Source organism: Scatophagus argus, chromosome 15, assembly GCF_020382885.2.
Source record: "Scatophagus argus isolate fScaArg1 chromosome 15, fScaArg1.pri, whole genome shotgun sequence".
In the NCBI taxonomy this organism is placed as follows: Eukaryota; Metazoa; Chordata; class Actinopteri; family Scatophagidae; genus Scatophagus; species Scatophagus argus.
In genome coordinates, this window is record NC_058507.1 from 6559427 (window position 1) to 6574804 (window position 15378).

Sequence of the window (15378 nt, forward strand, 5' to 3'; positions counted from 1 at the left end):
CCGAACCACATCTGACAATAGAACGTTTGGCTTCAGTCTGAGATGTCCTAAATTGGCCACTGTACACAGGATGGCTCCATGTGATTTAGTCATTAAAATAATTAGCAGCAACCAGTGGCAATGATACACATATTTTTTCATGTGTCCTCAGAGGACTACCAGCATGTGTATCTATAGAATTTTAGCTTTGTTCATTTTTTTTAGCACAGGAGGAAAATATTGTGATTGAATGTACAAGAACAAATGACAAAAAAAGGTCCCTCAACCTCATGCATGATTCTCCTGTGAATTTTATGACTGACTGCATGTGCAAATGATGTCTAGGTTACAGAACAAACATGTCAAAACGTCTTAACACCAAATGACACATGAGCTGAGGAATTTCATGTCCACCCATACCTTCTCATAAATGGTGGCGTTGCGGCCAGCTGTAGTCATCCACACTTCCTTGTAGAAGCGATCACTGATGGGGTCAGACAGGTCGATACTGGTATCAGAGTGGCCTCCAAGAATAGTCCTGTTCAGAGACAGGGAGAAAGAAAAGGGGAAAAGAAATATTTTGATAGTTAAATGTCTAAGAGGTTATATTTAGAGACTGTAAAATTAAACAGTAGCACTTTGCATGGATGGCATGATAAATCTGTTAAAGCAATCAGACTCTGACAAAACCTTAAACAGGTGCATAATGTTTCCGCTAGATTATAGTTTTCTTCGTAACCATGGCTTTCTCTCCATTTCTGGCTCGTACACACACACACAGACACACACACCTGAAGCATTCGAGGCGAAGCTGAAGTGCGTAGGCTCCAGCTTCATACTCCTGTCCATCCATCACTGCGGCAACCTTTTCCGAGTCCTCAACAATCACAGCCACCTCGCTGTCGCGCTTACCCAGCATGCTTCTGTCATTGATGTTGGCAGAACCTGAAACAAACAAAACAGAGAATGGAAACTGAACTGAACTGCAGTCAGGTTCTTTAAACACAATAAACAAGATCTACGGTAATGAGTCCCCACTCGAGACCGAGACATGCATAGTCATAACCAACAGACATACTGCTTTTATTGGACTTTTAATATTCACATTAAAAATAAAAATTTAGAGAAAGAAGTTACAGTGATGCCTGAAAAATGAAAGGAGAACATTTAGCAGCCGTTACAGCCTTTTCATTTGTCCCCCCATTTGTTGACTGTGGTTGAAGCGAGAGTTTAAGCTGCACCTTGTGGGCCAGCAGGGGGCGCAGCAGAGCTACACTGCAGCAGTTGCCACATATTGAAACAGTATTTGTATGCACATTTGTTAGCAGCACACATGGTGACAGATAAAAAAAAATAAAGCCAGATTTTTAGATTCATCACATTTTGAGAGAGGCTAATTGCCTTGAATAGTAGTTGGTGAAAATAACACAAGTTAAAAAAAAAAAAAAAAAAAAAGAAAGAAAGGAGACAGAAGGTGCTGGAAGCAGATGAGACACTAACCGATGATAACTGTGTTGTCGTCAGCGATGAGCATCTTGCTGTGGACGTAAATGAGCTCTGTGACCAGGCGTCCCTCGAGCTCAGCGTGGGTCCGCAGACCAGCGAAGGAGATGTAGTTCATCCACTGGTCATCCACTGGGAGAGAGAAGGAGAGGAGAAGAGAGAAGAGAAATAAAACAACAGAAGTGTCCAGTATGGATTATACAATAAAACAGAACACAACACTGACAAAATATTAGCAGTTTTGTGACTGAAATTTAAGTATCAAAATATTTAATGTCCTGGTTAATTCTTGTACTTACTCTCCTTTTTCAGCTGGGATATGATGGAGTATTCTCCTCTGATCATGGTTCTGAGGAGGCAGCAGAGTAAAACTCATCAAAAAGTACATAAATATTGCACAAGTACTTCTTAGACTTGAATGAAGAAATAAAATACAGTGGGTTTCTAATGATACTTTCACTTTCTCATTTCCCTTCACTATTCCTCTTTCAATAGTCAGCTCAGACTTATGAGGTTCACCTGTAGTTGAAGTGCATGACCGCCTGGATGGCATTCCCCCCTCCGGTGCTGATGTCTCCCTCGAATCCAGGAAGCAGCGGGGTGACGACGTACACACGGTACTTCTTACCCTCCCTGTGAGCAAACACAGTTACATAAAGACAGAATGAAAGTGTCAAGCTGTATGAAGCAGAAGTGGAAGAAGAAGAGGAGGAGGACTACAGTAGCTTTTCCTTCCTATAATCACACAGACCACTTAAATGAAACAATGGTTTAAATAAAGGGAGGTACTTGTGCGCTCTGATGATCCTTTCAATAATGGCATCTCCGATCTTGTTGTGGACCATCCTGTTATCGGCACAGCTGATGAAGAACTGGTTCTGATGGAAGAGGAGAGCAAGGCAGAACATAAACAAGGAGAGAGACGACTGAAATGGTTGTTGCCTTCAGGTTCTACATGAAGCATTTGAATCCACAGTGAGAAAGCCGTGAAGAATGTTGGCAAAGTGACTGAAATCAGAGTGAATCTCAGCAGAGCTGTTTCATCACAGACATTATAAACAAACCACTGAAGAATTCAGCTCAACTGTCCAAACAATTTCATATTACAGTGTCTGTCTTATGTTTTCATATCCTGGCTTCTCTGCTGGTGTACCTCTATGTAGATGTAGTGTTTGCTCTTAGCGATGACCTGGATGTAGGCATTATGGATGGACTCCTCATGGTACTTTATGCCTGCCGACCAATCTGCCGCTGACCGCAACACCTTATACACACAGACATGAGATTATTAAAGAGGTAATACTGAAAAGGCCTGCATCATGCTCATAGTTCATGACAGCTGTAACCATATATACACTATATGAACACATATATATATATATGAATAGACAGGAAGAGAATACAGTGAATCTTATATCGACAGACCAAAATAACTTGAGAAGTGCACTATGTAGACAGAAGTATTGGGACACACCCCTTTCTTATTGAACTCAGGTGTGGTATGCAGCTGTTGTTCAGGGGTTGGGCTCAGACCCGGACTTACAGTGAAGGGAAATCTTAATGCTTCAGCATACCAAGACATTTTGGACAATGCTATGCTTCCAACTTTGTGCCAACAGTTTGCTGAAGGCCCTTTTCTATTCCAGCATGACTGTGCTCCAGTGCACAAAGCAAAGCTCCATAAAGACATGGTTGGATGAGATTGGTGTGGAAGAACTTGACTGGCCCACACAGAGTCCTGACCTCAACCCCATCCAACACCTTTGGGATGAACTGGGACAGAGATTGTGAGCCAGGAAATGTCTGACCTCACAAATGTTCTACTGCATGAATGGGAATTGTGGAAAGCCTTCCCAGAGGAGTGGAAGCTGTTATAGCTGCAAAGCCGTCTGTGTATTTAGAATGTAAGTCTCTGTTGGTGTAACGTGAGCTGTCCCAATACTTTTGTCCATATAGTATTGTGTATGTGTGGTTAGTTTAGAGACATCAGAATAGTGGGAATGCACTTAGTTGCATAGTTCAATGTGCCTACATCATGAAAAAATAAATAACTGCTGTCATGATAGTCAGCAGTCATTATAAGGACGCACCAAACACCAATATAAACAACAAATATTCTTTTCCCTCATTATAAACTGTAAGTATTTACATCTAATACTACTTCAAAACTGGTGTATGTTGTTAGTGACAGCAGATGGAAATGGAGAGAGTTGGCAAACTGTTCACAGGGGTGTCAGTTGAAAAACAGACAAAGAAAGTTTTATTAAATGACACAAGAGGAAAAAAACTTTTTTTCTCAAAGAAAAATGATGGAGTTGTGAAGGGATCCTAATGTATTTCTTATTTCAGTCAAGCATTTCACTCGAAGGTCTGTTCCTGTCAACTAAAAACCTTTCAGTGTCGATCGTGAGTGCAAACCATTGTGGTTATATAACTTTTTTGGTCCCTGGGGAGTTTTTTTTAACTTTCATTCTCTTTCATCTTCTTGCAGCGGTACTTGCAGACCAGGATGTGGAAAATAGTGCAGAGAAAGTGGGAGTTTACACTGTTCTCCTCTGTAATTTTCAAGCAGTGCTTCTTTTTAGGGATGTGAGCAGTTGTTTCGCATTTCGTTTTACTATAAAGAAAGAAAAAAAATAACGTTTACCAACAATGTTTGTTTTATGAGTGCAGTTAGTTCTCCTACCTGCACTTTTGCATTGACACAGTCAGGGACTTGGTATCTGAGCTCATTGGCACTGGAGTGAGACTTGGGCAGCAGGAATGGATAAGACAGAGAGCGGTACTTTGGCTTCATGATCTGTAGGGGAGGCAGTGAGGAGAATTAAAAAACAGAGTCAGATGAGGAATGTTGAAGAGCTAAAACAGGAGAGTGAGAGGGAACACATGAGGGTGAAGATCAAAGTGTGTTTTCCACTTTTCATGCCAGATTTTCCTAAGATCTCATCAAGTTAGTGCTTATAGTCCGGTTCTGCTTATTCTTTAGTCAACAAATCATAAAGTTTCCTCACTCTAATTACATTAGTTAGCTACTATTTTGCATTACAAACAGTGAAATCAAGTAATCAAAGTAACATGAGTCTAAAAGTTCTACCAACAAGTTAAATTAATGAAATCATGACTAAATCCTGCTATACATCCCTGTGTGTGTGTGTGTGTGTGTGTGTGTGAGTAGTACCTTAGTGAAATTCCAGCGCTGAATGAAGTGTCTGGCCACATCCCGGGCAGCTCTGCCATGAACCACTGAAGCGATGTCATGCCAAGGCATTCTGGGAGTTGTGTACCTGTCGATGAAGTCTGCGCAGAGTGTAAGGAAGAGACAAAGAGACAGAATAAAAAGAAAAGTGACGGGCAGATAGAGAAAGAGCAATGAAGAGAAAAAAAGCAGAAAAAGTGAGTGTTTATTGGTACTGGAGTGTGTGTGATCGTGTGTGTGTGTGTGTGAGGGTGTGTACCATCAAAAGGTTTTTCCAACTGGATCCAGTCCTTGTAGACAAAGTTGCAGTAGTCTTTTCCATGCCAGAAGCGCGTGTTGCCCTGTAACTCTCCAACACCTGTCTTCAGGCTTCGCACTGAACCACTGCCTATGCACACACACACACAAACAAGCACACACACACACAATGTTATGTTCTTCACAATCCCCCTCCCATTCATCCATATATTCTGACATTCTTACATGCACTATATAGACAAAAGTACTGGGATGAGGCTGTTTCTCAGGGGTTGGGCTCGGCTCCTGACTTCCAGTGAAGGGAAACCTTAATGCTTCAGCATACCAAGACGTTTTGGACAATGCTATGCTTCCAACTTTGTGGCAACAGTTTGCTGAAGGCAAACTATTCCACCACGACTGTGCTCCAGCCAGTGCACAAAGCAAAGCTCCATAAAGACATGGTTGGATGAGTTTGGTGTGGAGGACTTGACTGGCCCACACAGAGTCCTGACCTCAACCCCATCCAACACCTTTGGGATGAGCTGGAACGGAGATTGCGATCCAGGAATATTGATCCAGCATCAGTGTGTGACCTCACAATGAATGACTGCATGATTGGGTAAAAATTCCCACAGAAACACTCCAGATTCTTGAGAAAAGTTTCCCAGGAGAGTGGAAGCTGTTATAGCTGCAAAAGGCAGACCAGCCCTACTCTCAACTCTGTCCCAGTACTTTTGCCTGTATGGTGTATTCTCCCTCTTTGTTCCCATATAAACACACTGGCGCTGTCGACACTGCTGACACTGTCCGCATGCTGCACGGTGTGCTTATGAAGGTGTCTGTACAGACTGAAGCGAGCCCTTCGATTGCGTCCGATCCCCTTAAGCTTGGGCAAGTCCACGGGATCACTGGGCGGGGTGCCTTGTCCATTGCTCTCGGAGATGCCATCGACACAGGACACTCCTTTACTGGATGGAGTGTTAGCGGAGCCAGCCTGGCAACGTGAAAACAACAGGAGATGCACTCTTAGGTAATAGTATTGCCAAGTGGATCATTTGAATCACTGACTGAATGAATGATGAGGAAAATCTTCAATAATTGAATATATGGACTCAGAAGGTGTAGTTGTGTTCAAGGATGCGTGTGTGCTCGTACTGTATCTATGTCATAAAAATGAAGAGGCCTAAGTGAGAGCTGTGAAACTGTGAAAGTGTTTGTTGTTTATAGTCTTTATTCACGCACACAGACGGTTAAATCAGGCAAGACAGGCAGGCTGCCGCTGCGTGAGTTCGCATGAAATAAATTCCTCTGTTTTCTCTCTTCTCCTCCCTCCCCTCATATTCGAACCATTTGTCAACCACATTTATTGCCAATAACTCCAAACTCTGGACAAGACATTTTAATTATTTGTGTGTGTGTGTGTGTGTGGCTGACCTGCTCCAGGGCCACCGAGCGCGTCACACTGCCAACATCCGTCAGCCGGTGCTCTCTGTCGTCCCAGCGGCCGTATGCCAGGTCGATCCCGCCCACAAAGGCCACTGATTGGTCAATGACAACGATCTTCTCGTGGTGCGCCCACAGATAAACGGAGGAGGAGACGTGGTCTGGATGACGCATCACCTGAGCCACACACATATGTAGTATGTGAACATAAATACAACGATATCTTCTGCTATGTGAGTGTGTGTGTTTACAAAACTAGTGCACTGACAAACTTGGATCATATTGACTCTGCAGCCCTCTCCACTACCCACAATCCTTCAGTTACCTTGATGTTAGGGTGCAGGTGCAGAAGGGTCCTCTTGCTGTAGCCCGAGTTGATGCCCAGGGCGAGCTCCACCTCCTTATACAGCATCACAAAGATCCGCACTCCCTGTTGCTGTGCACAGGAAAAAAAACGTTAAGAACATATTTGGTGCCACCTCTTTAGTTTTAAAACTGTATAAGTAATTTCTGAAGCAGAAACTCTGATTATTTTTTATTAAATGTAATCATTTTCAGTTTTCCATAAGCTTTGAGTTTTCCATCTGCGCCACATGTTTCTGTTTACTTTTAATTCATATAAATTACGTACATATGCATGTGAATGTCTTTGTGCGCATATGAAATCTTTTGTCATAGATTTAATTTAAAATGAATGTAAAAATGACTCAAAACTTACACTTGGTATTTATTTCAGTATTAAGTCAAAATAGAAAGAAAGTTGTAAGGAGTTCTTCACCTAAACCACATGGGTAAAAAACTGCTTGACGCTGGATGCCTAAAATTTTTGGATGATGTTTCCTGCAATGTTAAAGAAATGTAGAACTGTGTTGTACTTTACTGAGAGAGAAGAAAACATTTCTAGGTCTGTCTTCAGAGGATGTTTTTTTTTTTTTGCATACAGCAGTACAGTGTGTACACTGATCAATATTTGGCCCGTGGGTCACTTCTCTCCCACAATCTAATGCCTACTTACTGCTTTGCGTTTGAGCGTACAGTCTAACCTCCACCTGTTGCCCTCCACTACAGGTCTCTTCAAGAAAATCTCCGGACTCAGCCTGGCAAAAGAGAAAACAACATGTTTCTAGCAGGCATTCAATTATACCGAGAATCAGGAAACAATTAAATGCATCACACTGCTTCAGATAGACATTCATGTTTTATACTAAAGTAATTTGAGAGACATGACATGATGATGTGGTCTCGTGAGTCACTTGCATTGGCATCCTGAGCTTATATGTCTACAATGCCATTGGCTGACATGACGCAGGCTGACACCTCATTGGTTAAGACCTTAAGCCCAGTGATTACTGCTTTGGAGCTCAGGGATTTCAACCACGTCAAACAGTCGCACATTTGGCTCCAAGGGACTGTGAACTATCATATTTGAAATTACACAAGCAAGAATATAACTGTGGCCTGATAGCAATGTTGTGTTTATTTCCCATTGGAAAACTCCCTGCAAAACACTATTAAAGATCTGAAAGGTAGAATACTGGTAAAATTAAACTTTGGATAAAATACAATAAAAGGTGTGTCTACAATGCAAAGCAGATGACCTTTGGATATTTTTGGATATTTTTTTATGGATATTTAGACTTGACTTCCAATGTTGCATCTCAACCTAAACTTCATCAGATTAAATGCATGAAAATGACACACATACAGAAAGACAAACATTCAGCTCATCTGACAGGCCACATAATGAGTTTTTATGTGAGAAACACAATCCCGAGTGTAGCAGAAGCAGACAGACACTATAAGGACACTTTCTGACAGTGTATTTCTATTCTGGGTGTGTGGATGAGGCTGTAATTGGAGCCAATACTATTGTATTGCCTGCCACACAGCCAGGACTTGCAGGTAATACATAATGTAATGTGTAACAGCATGCACTACACTAACTGGGTCTCAGAATATCAGGCTGTAGAAACATTTTTTGCACAGCCATGTGTCCGCTGGGTCTCAAACAGGACTTTAAATCAACAGAAAGACAATAACATGCCATTGTCTTTCTTTGCAAGGCAAAGACACCCCTTGGAGTGACCTTTTTGTTTTCTACAGCCCTTTTTCCTGACTGGCACTTCGTATTTTTCTTCTCTTGCTGTGAGTTTTTAAATGTGTCACTTCTCAAAAACAGCCAACAGTACTGAAAGACGTCTATAATTCCCAGAATTAATGTTAATTAATTATTTTTAATCAATCAACTAATTAATTAATGTTAGTTGATAACCACTTATTCAAAATTTCCATTATCAGGCTCAGTGTAGACAGGCAGCTTAAAGAGCGCCAGAATAAACTACACCTGCGTCTTGATACGGGACCCTGATTGAATATTAAGGTGCATGGACAGATTTAGCCCACTGAGCTGCTCACACTTCAGCCCTGACAACAAACTAACCTCAAGCAGAAATCCTTCACATCATTCATTGTGTTCACTGAAACTCACCACCAGTCAGTGATGAAGATCTCCTCTTTAGCCTCCTCCAAAGCATTTGCCACATCCTCCATGTAAGTCTTTCCATTCACGTACCTGCAAAGGAAAACATACAGTCACTCCGAGCAGCTTGTGAAAACAGACATCAGTGTCACGTGTCCTTGTGTTGACACACACACACACATGTGCAAATAAAAGCATGCAGTTTTTTTTTTTTACTGCACAGTAGTTGGAGTGACACTTCTGTCTTTTTAGAGCCGTCACTTTTGTCATCATTTGCCTCCAAACAGCAAAAAAAACCCCACAATTATGTCTGCAGCAGAAGAATAACAACTGATGCAATAGAGTCTGTTTACTTCCCCATCTTTCTTTACCTTACAAGCATGTCATCATGACAAAGCTGTTTTTGAAACACTTTCTGTTTCCATTAGCTCACAGGACCGCAGCGCGTTTGTCTCCGTGCTGAGTACAAAAACGACGTAATGGCATTATCACATGTATGATTCAATATCACAGAATCTGCCAGCTGAGGGGGAGAGAATAAAAAAAAGAACAGGAAACAGCTGAACGATGGCAAAGAGAGAGTCGACTGCTCTGTCCTCTCATACATTTCCATAGTTACCAGCGAAAGGCTAACAGAGGAAGGCAGAGAAAAAAATAGTATTTTGATTTTTATTTATATTACGCTCCAATGTTCAGTTTTCTTGTAGAGAATGTGACTAAATCTGTGTGACTATACAGACAAAAGTACTGGGACAGCTGAACATTAAACCACAACATTGTGGGTGGGAATTTTTGCCCATTCAAGAGCATTTGTGAGGTCAGGCACTGATGTTGGAGCCTGGCTCACAATCTCTGTTTCAGCTCATCCCAAAGGTGTTGGATGGGGTTGAGGTCAGGACTCTGTGTGGGCCAGTCAAGTTCCTCCACACCAAACTCATCCAACCATGTCTTTATGGAGCTTTGCTTTGTGCACAGGGGCACAGTCATGCTGGAATAGAAAAGGGCCTTCAACAAACTGTTGCCACAAAGTTGGAAGAAGCATTTTGTGCCACAGTGCAGTGCCACAAACCGACAAACTGGAGGTGTAAGAGACTACGTGGGTCTATTAGATTGTATCTTTATTCCACCTTAACATTTGCATTATTTATTGTGTTGTTTTAACTTTCATTAAATCTCTCTGCTGACACACCAAATCAGCAACACTCCCACCAGCTGTGCTCTCTCCTAGTGTTGTTACCATTTGGCGGGGATGTCTTCCTGTTCCTGTGCGAATGATCCGAAGCGGTGGTCTCGGAGGAAAGCCTTCCCGTGAGTCCTCACGAAGCTCTCGATGCTTTGACCCCACCAGCGTGCGTGTCTGTAGCTGCTGCACTTAAACACCAGGGTCCTGAGGCAGACACAGACACAGTGAAACGTCTGTGCTCACACACACACACACACTGATAACATAGCCTGAATCACATTAATGCCAAAAAATTAGGCAATTCTGTGATTTTTATTTTTATTTTGAATAAAGTTTAACACACTGCTCAGACATTGTGTTTTAAGATAACAAGGCTTGGTAATCATTCCTAAAATAAGTCCTGACTGTTGGAATGAAAATGAGCCAGAGAAAACAAACCACCCTGCACTAACAGACTGTTAACAACAGCTTTAAGTAACAAAGCTGTGAGTTTTAAGCCTCCTTGATATCTTTTATTCGTTTTTTTGGAACAATGGCTGAGATTTTCAGTAAAAGTTGGACTGCAAAAATGTTTTTAAGTCATCTAAAACGATTTTCACAATCTGAATAAAATGAAATGCGATACATCTGAAGGGGGAGGGCACGGACTTATATTTTTCTCCACTTTTCTACCACTACTGCTGAAATGTTCTACACCTACACATAAAACCCACAAATGTCTGGAGGCTGTAGAAAAACATCTGGAAGGTCTGTTTCCTTCACTGTGGGAAATCACTGTTTGAAAAACTGAATCTCCATTTTTGACAGCATAAACTGATCTAACAGCAACACCTTAAGTGTGTTTTTGTAACTGGTGTTCAATTAGTATTAGCCTGTAAGTCTTTAGTCAAACTAGATGTGACTTGCTATAAAGTCATTCAACCATACACACACTTTTAAATACACACACCTGGAGAGGCTATCAATCCGGACTCCGTGTTTGGTCTCTGTGTCTTTGGAGTCCATCTTGATACTGAACTCTTTATCCAACAGCAGCACGAAAGAGATGGCCCCTGAGTCCGGCTTCATGTACAGCAGACATGAGTCCTTCACCACCAGCCAGCTACACAGCGAACACACACACACACACCTCATCAACGCCACTGGAATTTATGATGTGCAAAATTCTATGGATCACTTGTTATATTTCTTGTTTTGAGAAAAAGAATGTAGGAAGAAAATCAACATGGGGATGTAGGTGGACGAACGGAGCGTTTCAAACGTGTGGGATTCTTTTTGTGCGTTGTCTTTAGAAAATAATAAAAAGTGCTCACATAATAATTTGGCTGTGACAAAGAGAAAGGGAAACAAACAGATGAAGAGAGAGGCGAGTGTGTGCCAGTGCAGCTGGTTTGAAGCTGTTACTAAGATTTTCACAGCCCAAACTACCATTTATTAAGATGTTATCATTATTCTGTTTTTAAATATGCAATAAGTGGTCACTTTGTCTCAACACCCACACTGAGACAGCTTCCTGCCAGAAATTTGTACTCAGCATCCATCACACCTACATTTCAGACAAATTTGCCAGTAAAGAAAGAAATGAGAAACTGTAGTAGTTAATTCAAAAAACACAAAAGATTTGCTATAGTATAAAAACAGAAAAAACTGAAATCTGAACTAACATCAAGTTATAGCAAAAATAAAAGTAAAATGCTTGATTAGAAAAAGTCAAAATCAGTAACATACATTGTGTAAACATGGCAACTAAAACTACTGCTGGAGAACAAAAGAGACTCAAACAGAAAAAAAAGACTGAGAGACACAGACGAGGTGAACAAACACAGAGAGCAACACACAAGGACAGAAGTAATCACACACCGTTTGGACCAGCGGTAGCAGGCTCCCTGGCTGTGACCACAGCAGTTCATGCCAGGGATACGATGTCCACCGGAGCGCTTATAGATCATCCCTTCCCTGGAAGAGATGAAGACAATAGTTCCATACCTTCTGCATTACGAGTGATCAGAAGAGTGTAAAACAAAATAGGAGATTTGAAAGTTTGTGAATGAGCACACTTGACATGGGAACTGTCAAGGCAGATGGAACTGCTTCCATGGATGAGAGGAAGAAAAAGGATTTGAAAAACAGAGTAAATGCTCACAGTCCTTTGGGCCCCAAATCATGAATGAATGACAACTGGCTGACGTCAATGAACTCCATCTGAGAATAGACAGGAAGAGAACACAGTGAATCTTATATCGACAGACCAAAGTAACTCGATAAATGCACTATGTAGACAGAAGTACTGGGACACACCTCGTTCTTATTAAATTCAGGTGTGGTATGGGGCTGTTTTTCAAGGGTCGGGTTCGGCCCCTAACTTCCAGTGAAGGGAAATCTTAATGCTTCAGCATGGACGAGACATAGTGGAGTGTCTCGTCCAACCTCACAACCACAGCCTGAGGAAGGCCCCCTCCACCCCAGCATTACTGCATGCCAGTGCACAAAGCAAGATCTCCAGAGAGATGAAGAACGTGACTGGCTCGAACAAAGCCCTGACCTCCACTCCATCGAACTCCCCAAGCCCATGCGCTTTGAATGTGATGGTCAGGTGTCCCAGCACTTTTGTCTATATACTGTACTTCACATATCAACATGTGATTGTGTGAGCAGGCAGCTTTTACATCCACACATGCCATCCACCTGGAGGCAGTGTGACTCAAATGATCTCACCACCTCAGATATTAACTTGAAATGTGTCTGAATGATGCATGTTAGCACATAACAGGCACAGCACTATGGCTAAACACAGGATTGGTTTGTTTTAGGAGTCATTCCACCACAAAGGAAAAGAAAGTAAGAGTCAAAGCAAAACTTGGTATACTTAAGACTAAATATGCTGCGTAGACCCTATAAATGTATTGTCACATGAAATAAAAATACAGTAAATGAGCGTTTGTATGTAACTTTCAGGAAAAAAGAAACTCTGTCTCATGTTTGTCATGAAAGTAGCTCAAATGAGCAGCAATAATATGTTTAAACTCCTTGAGTGTGTCAACATAAAGCAGACGCGACGCTATGGGTAAACACATTAATGATAAGTGTCAACACTCAACGTTCCACCACGAGGGTAGAGCTTAGCAAAATGCTGTTAAACTCTGTTAATTTTATTCACTTCTACACTGCATCTCAGGTTACCACTTTCAGATGTTTTCCCATTTTAATAACTGTTGAAATTATCCAATTACTCCCCAAAACACAAAGAGTAGAGAACAACTCAGAAATATAAACACAACTTTGTCTATTCGGACGCTGAACTCGTGAACCCTCTCGGATTTTTCCAGTTGCCCTTTGGAGGAGCTCGAGCACTTGGTTGGGAAACACTGGAGTAAACTTTACTGGAGAAGCAGTAGTTTTACTTTGACACTTTGAGAACATTTTACTGGTAATACTAGTTTCATTTCAGTAGAATTGTGACTAAAGGACATTATCTGGTAAAAAAGTATGTTTACATTATTGCATCCACACTTTTACTTCAGTAAAGGACTTCTTCCAACACTGAACATGATACATTTGACTGATATCTATAACTCAAAATTTATAACAGACGAGTAGAATTAGCACAAAGATGAGCCTATAGGTTGGCAGGCAGTCGTTACGAGGTTATATTAAAGTGACATGGCTTGCAGTGCTTAGCGTGATTTACTCACAGTATGGTGATATTTGCGGTACAAGGCCATCCTCAGGAGCTTGTTCAAATAGTCTTCTAATTGTCTCTGTAAAAACACGTACACTAATTTGGCCACTGTGAGTATTTTAATGACAAAACCCATGCATATAAACACTAACATGCACGCACACACACACACACACACACACACACAAAGTTGTGAGAGCTCGTCGCCATAAAGTTAAGATATGAAATAAGTGAATGTGCCAAGACAAGCAGAAAGCCTGCAGACGGTGCGGTGCTGCGACGTACCCTCCTGCTGGACACCTGCTCATCTCGCACCAGCTCGTCTCCGCCGCCCCTCGGCAGGGAGGGCATTTCCCTCACCTCACTCTTCCTCACTGTCCTCCTCCTCACTGTGTGGCTGAGACAGAGAAGCAGGAAAATTAAGAAAAAAAAATTACATTATAAAATCCAGTATTTTTAAAGATGCTTCTCCATCTAGCACTCATTTTTATATGGACACTAATTACAGCAACTTCCCCTAAATTAAAATACATAATTTCCAATGTACTGTCACACCATGTTTAGAGGCGCAAAATTCAAAGCCTGAATAAATTGACGGTTTGACTCACTGTTGTGTTATGTCAATAAGAAACGCATTTACGTAAGTGAAAACCGGGAGGCTTATTTTAGAGGCGAAAGAATATAGACAGTATGAGAGAAACCGGACGCATGGCGAAAGTAAATCTCATTCAGATCAGAGGACAACTTTCCTTCCTTTTCAAGTGTGTGCATCGCCAGAGAGAAGACAAGAGACAGAGGGAGGACAGGAAGCAGACAGAAAACAGAGGGAGTTCAAATGTCAATGCACGAGTGGACTTTTCACAGAATTTTATGCAAATATTGATAAATTACTAAAGTAGTGAATATACTAAATTGTATAGTTTGTGAAGATATGAGAAGACTAATAGAATTTTTTAAAATGTCTGAACACTACGTATGAAAGCAGAGCCAGGAGGCAAATAGCTGATAGCATAAAGACCAGAGGGAGAAGAACCAGCTATGTGACTCTTTCCAAAGATCTTTTAAAAATCTGCCCACCACCACCTCTTAATTTTACCATTTAACATGTTTTGTCTTCTTTAATCCACACACAAACATAAATGTAAAACTGATAAGTGGTGGTTTAGAGGAAATTAAGTTGCTGGCACCTTCCCGGAGTCATTTGGTGCTGCATTCACGCGATGCTGGCAGAACAGGAATCCATGTCCATGTTAAAGAGGAAAACACATTATTTCAAGGTGGATGCTCCCAGTCTGTTCACACACTCATCATTTAAATAGGCTAATGTGAATTAAATAGCCTACCTTTGTTTGTTTTATGTATCTGGAGCAGCTTGCTCACAAAGAAAACAGTTCCCGAAATTAAGGGTGGATTACCATGTGAGTGTGGTATGTGTCTGGCAGCTTTTCATCAAAATAACTCCAGCACAAAGCTCCTCATAAAACCAGACCTGGACAGAGTCAGGATGAGTGTTTCCTCTTGTTGTCAATATTTATGCTAAGCTAACATCACCTCCTCTAGCTTCATATTTAGTGTGTAGACATGAGGGCAGTATCGATCTGCGTATGTGTTTTATGTATGTGTGTATACTTGTATTAATCATGCCGTGAGGAAAGAACTTGGTCATAAAGCTGCTT

The 15378-nt window shown here is 41.4% G+C and overlaps 1 protein-coding gene across 2 annotated transcripts in view; it reads right to left on the bottom strand.

Moving 5' to 3' along the window:
• The window catches only part of pld1a (phospholipase D1a), a 33537-nt gene that overhangs the window by 3812 nt on the left and 14347 nt on the right, over window positions 1–15378 (bottom strand). For both annotated transcript variants that reach the window (XM_046412885.1, XM_046412884.1), the window contains exons 5-25: window positions 13988–14099; window positions 13716–13781; window positions 12167–12225; window positions 11884–11979; window positions 10973–11125; window positions 10078–10227; window positions 8850–8933; window positions 7377–7458; window positions 6687–6797; window positions 6353–6538; window positions 5699–5912; window positions 4938–5066; window positions 4661–4779; window positions 4169–4282; window positions 2636–2746; window positions 2272–2360; window positions 2002–2115; window positions 1782–1831; window positions 1480–1614; window positions 771–924; window positions 400–517 (exon numbers count right to left, since the gene is read on the bottom strand). In XM_046412885.1, coding sequence (XP_046268841.1) covers window positions 400–517; window positions 771–924; window positions 1480–1614; window positions 1782–1831; window positions 2002–2115; window positions 2272–2360; window positions 2636–2746; window positions 4169–4282; window positions 4661–4779; window positions 4938–5066; window positions 5699–5912; window positions 6353–6538; window positions 6687–6797; window positions 7377–7458; window positions 8850–8933; window positions 10078–10227; window positions 10973–11125; window positions 11884–11979; window positions 12167–12225; window positions 13716–13781; window positions 13988–14099 — 2446 coding nt within the window. The remainder of the gene's footprint in view (window positions 1–399; window positions 518–770; window positions 925–1479; window positions 1615–1781; window positions 1832–2001; window positions 2116–2271; window positions 2361–2635; window positions 2747–4168; window positions 4283–4660; window positions 4780–4937; window positions 5067–5698; window positions 5913–6352; window positions 6539–6686; window positions 6798–7376; window positions 7459–8849; window positions 8934–10077; window positions 10228–10972; window positions 11126–11883; window positions 11980–12166; window positions 12226–13715; window positions 13782–13987; window positions 14100–15378) is intronic.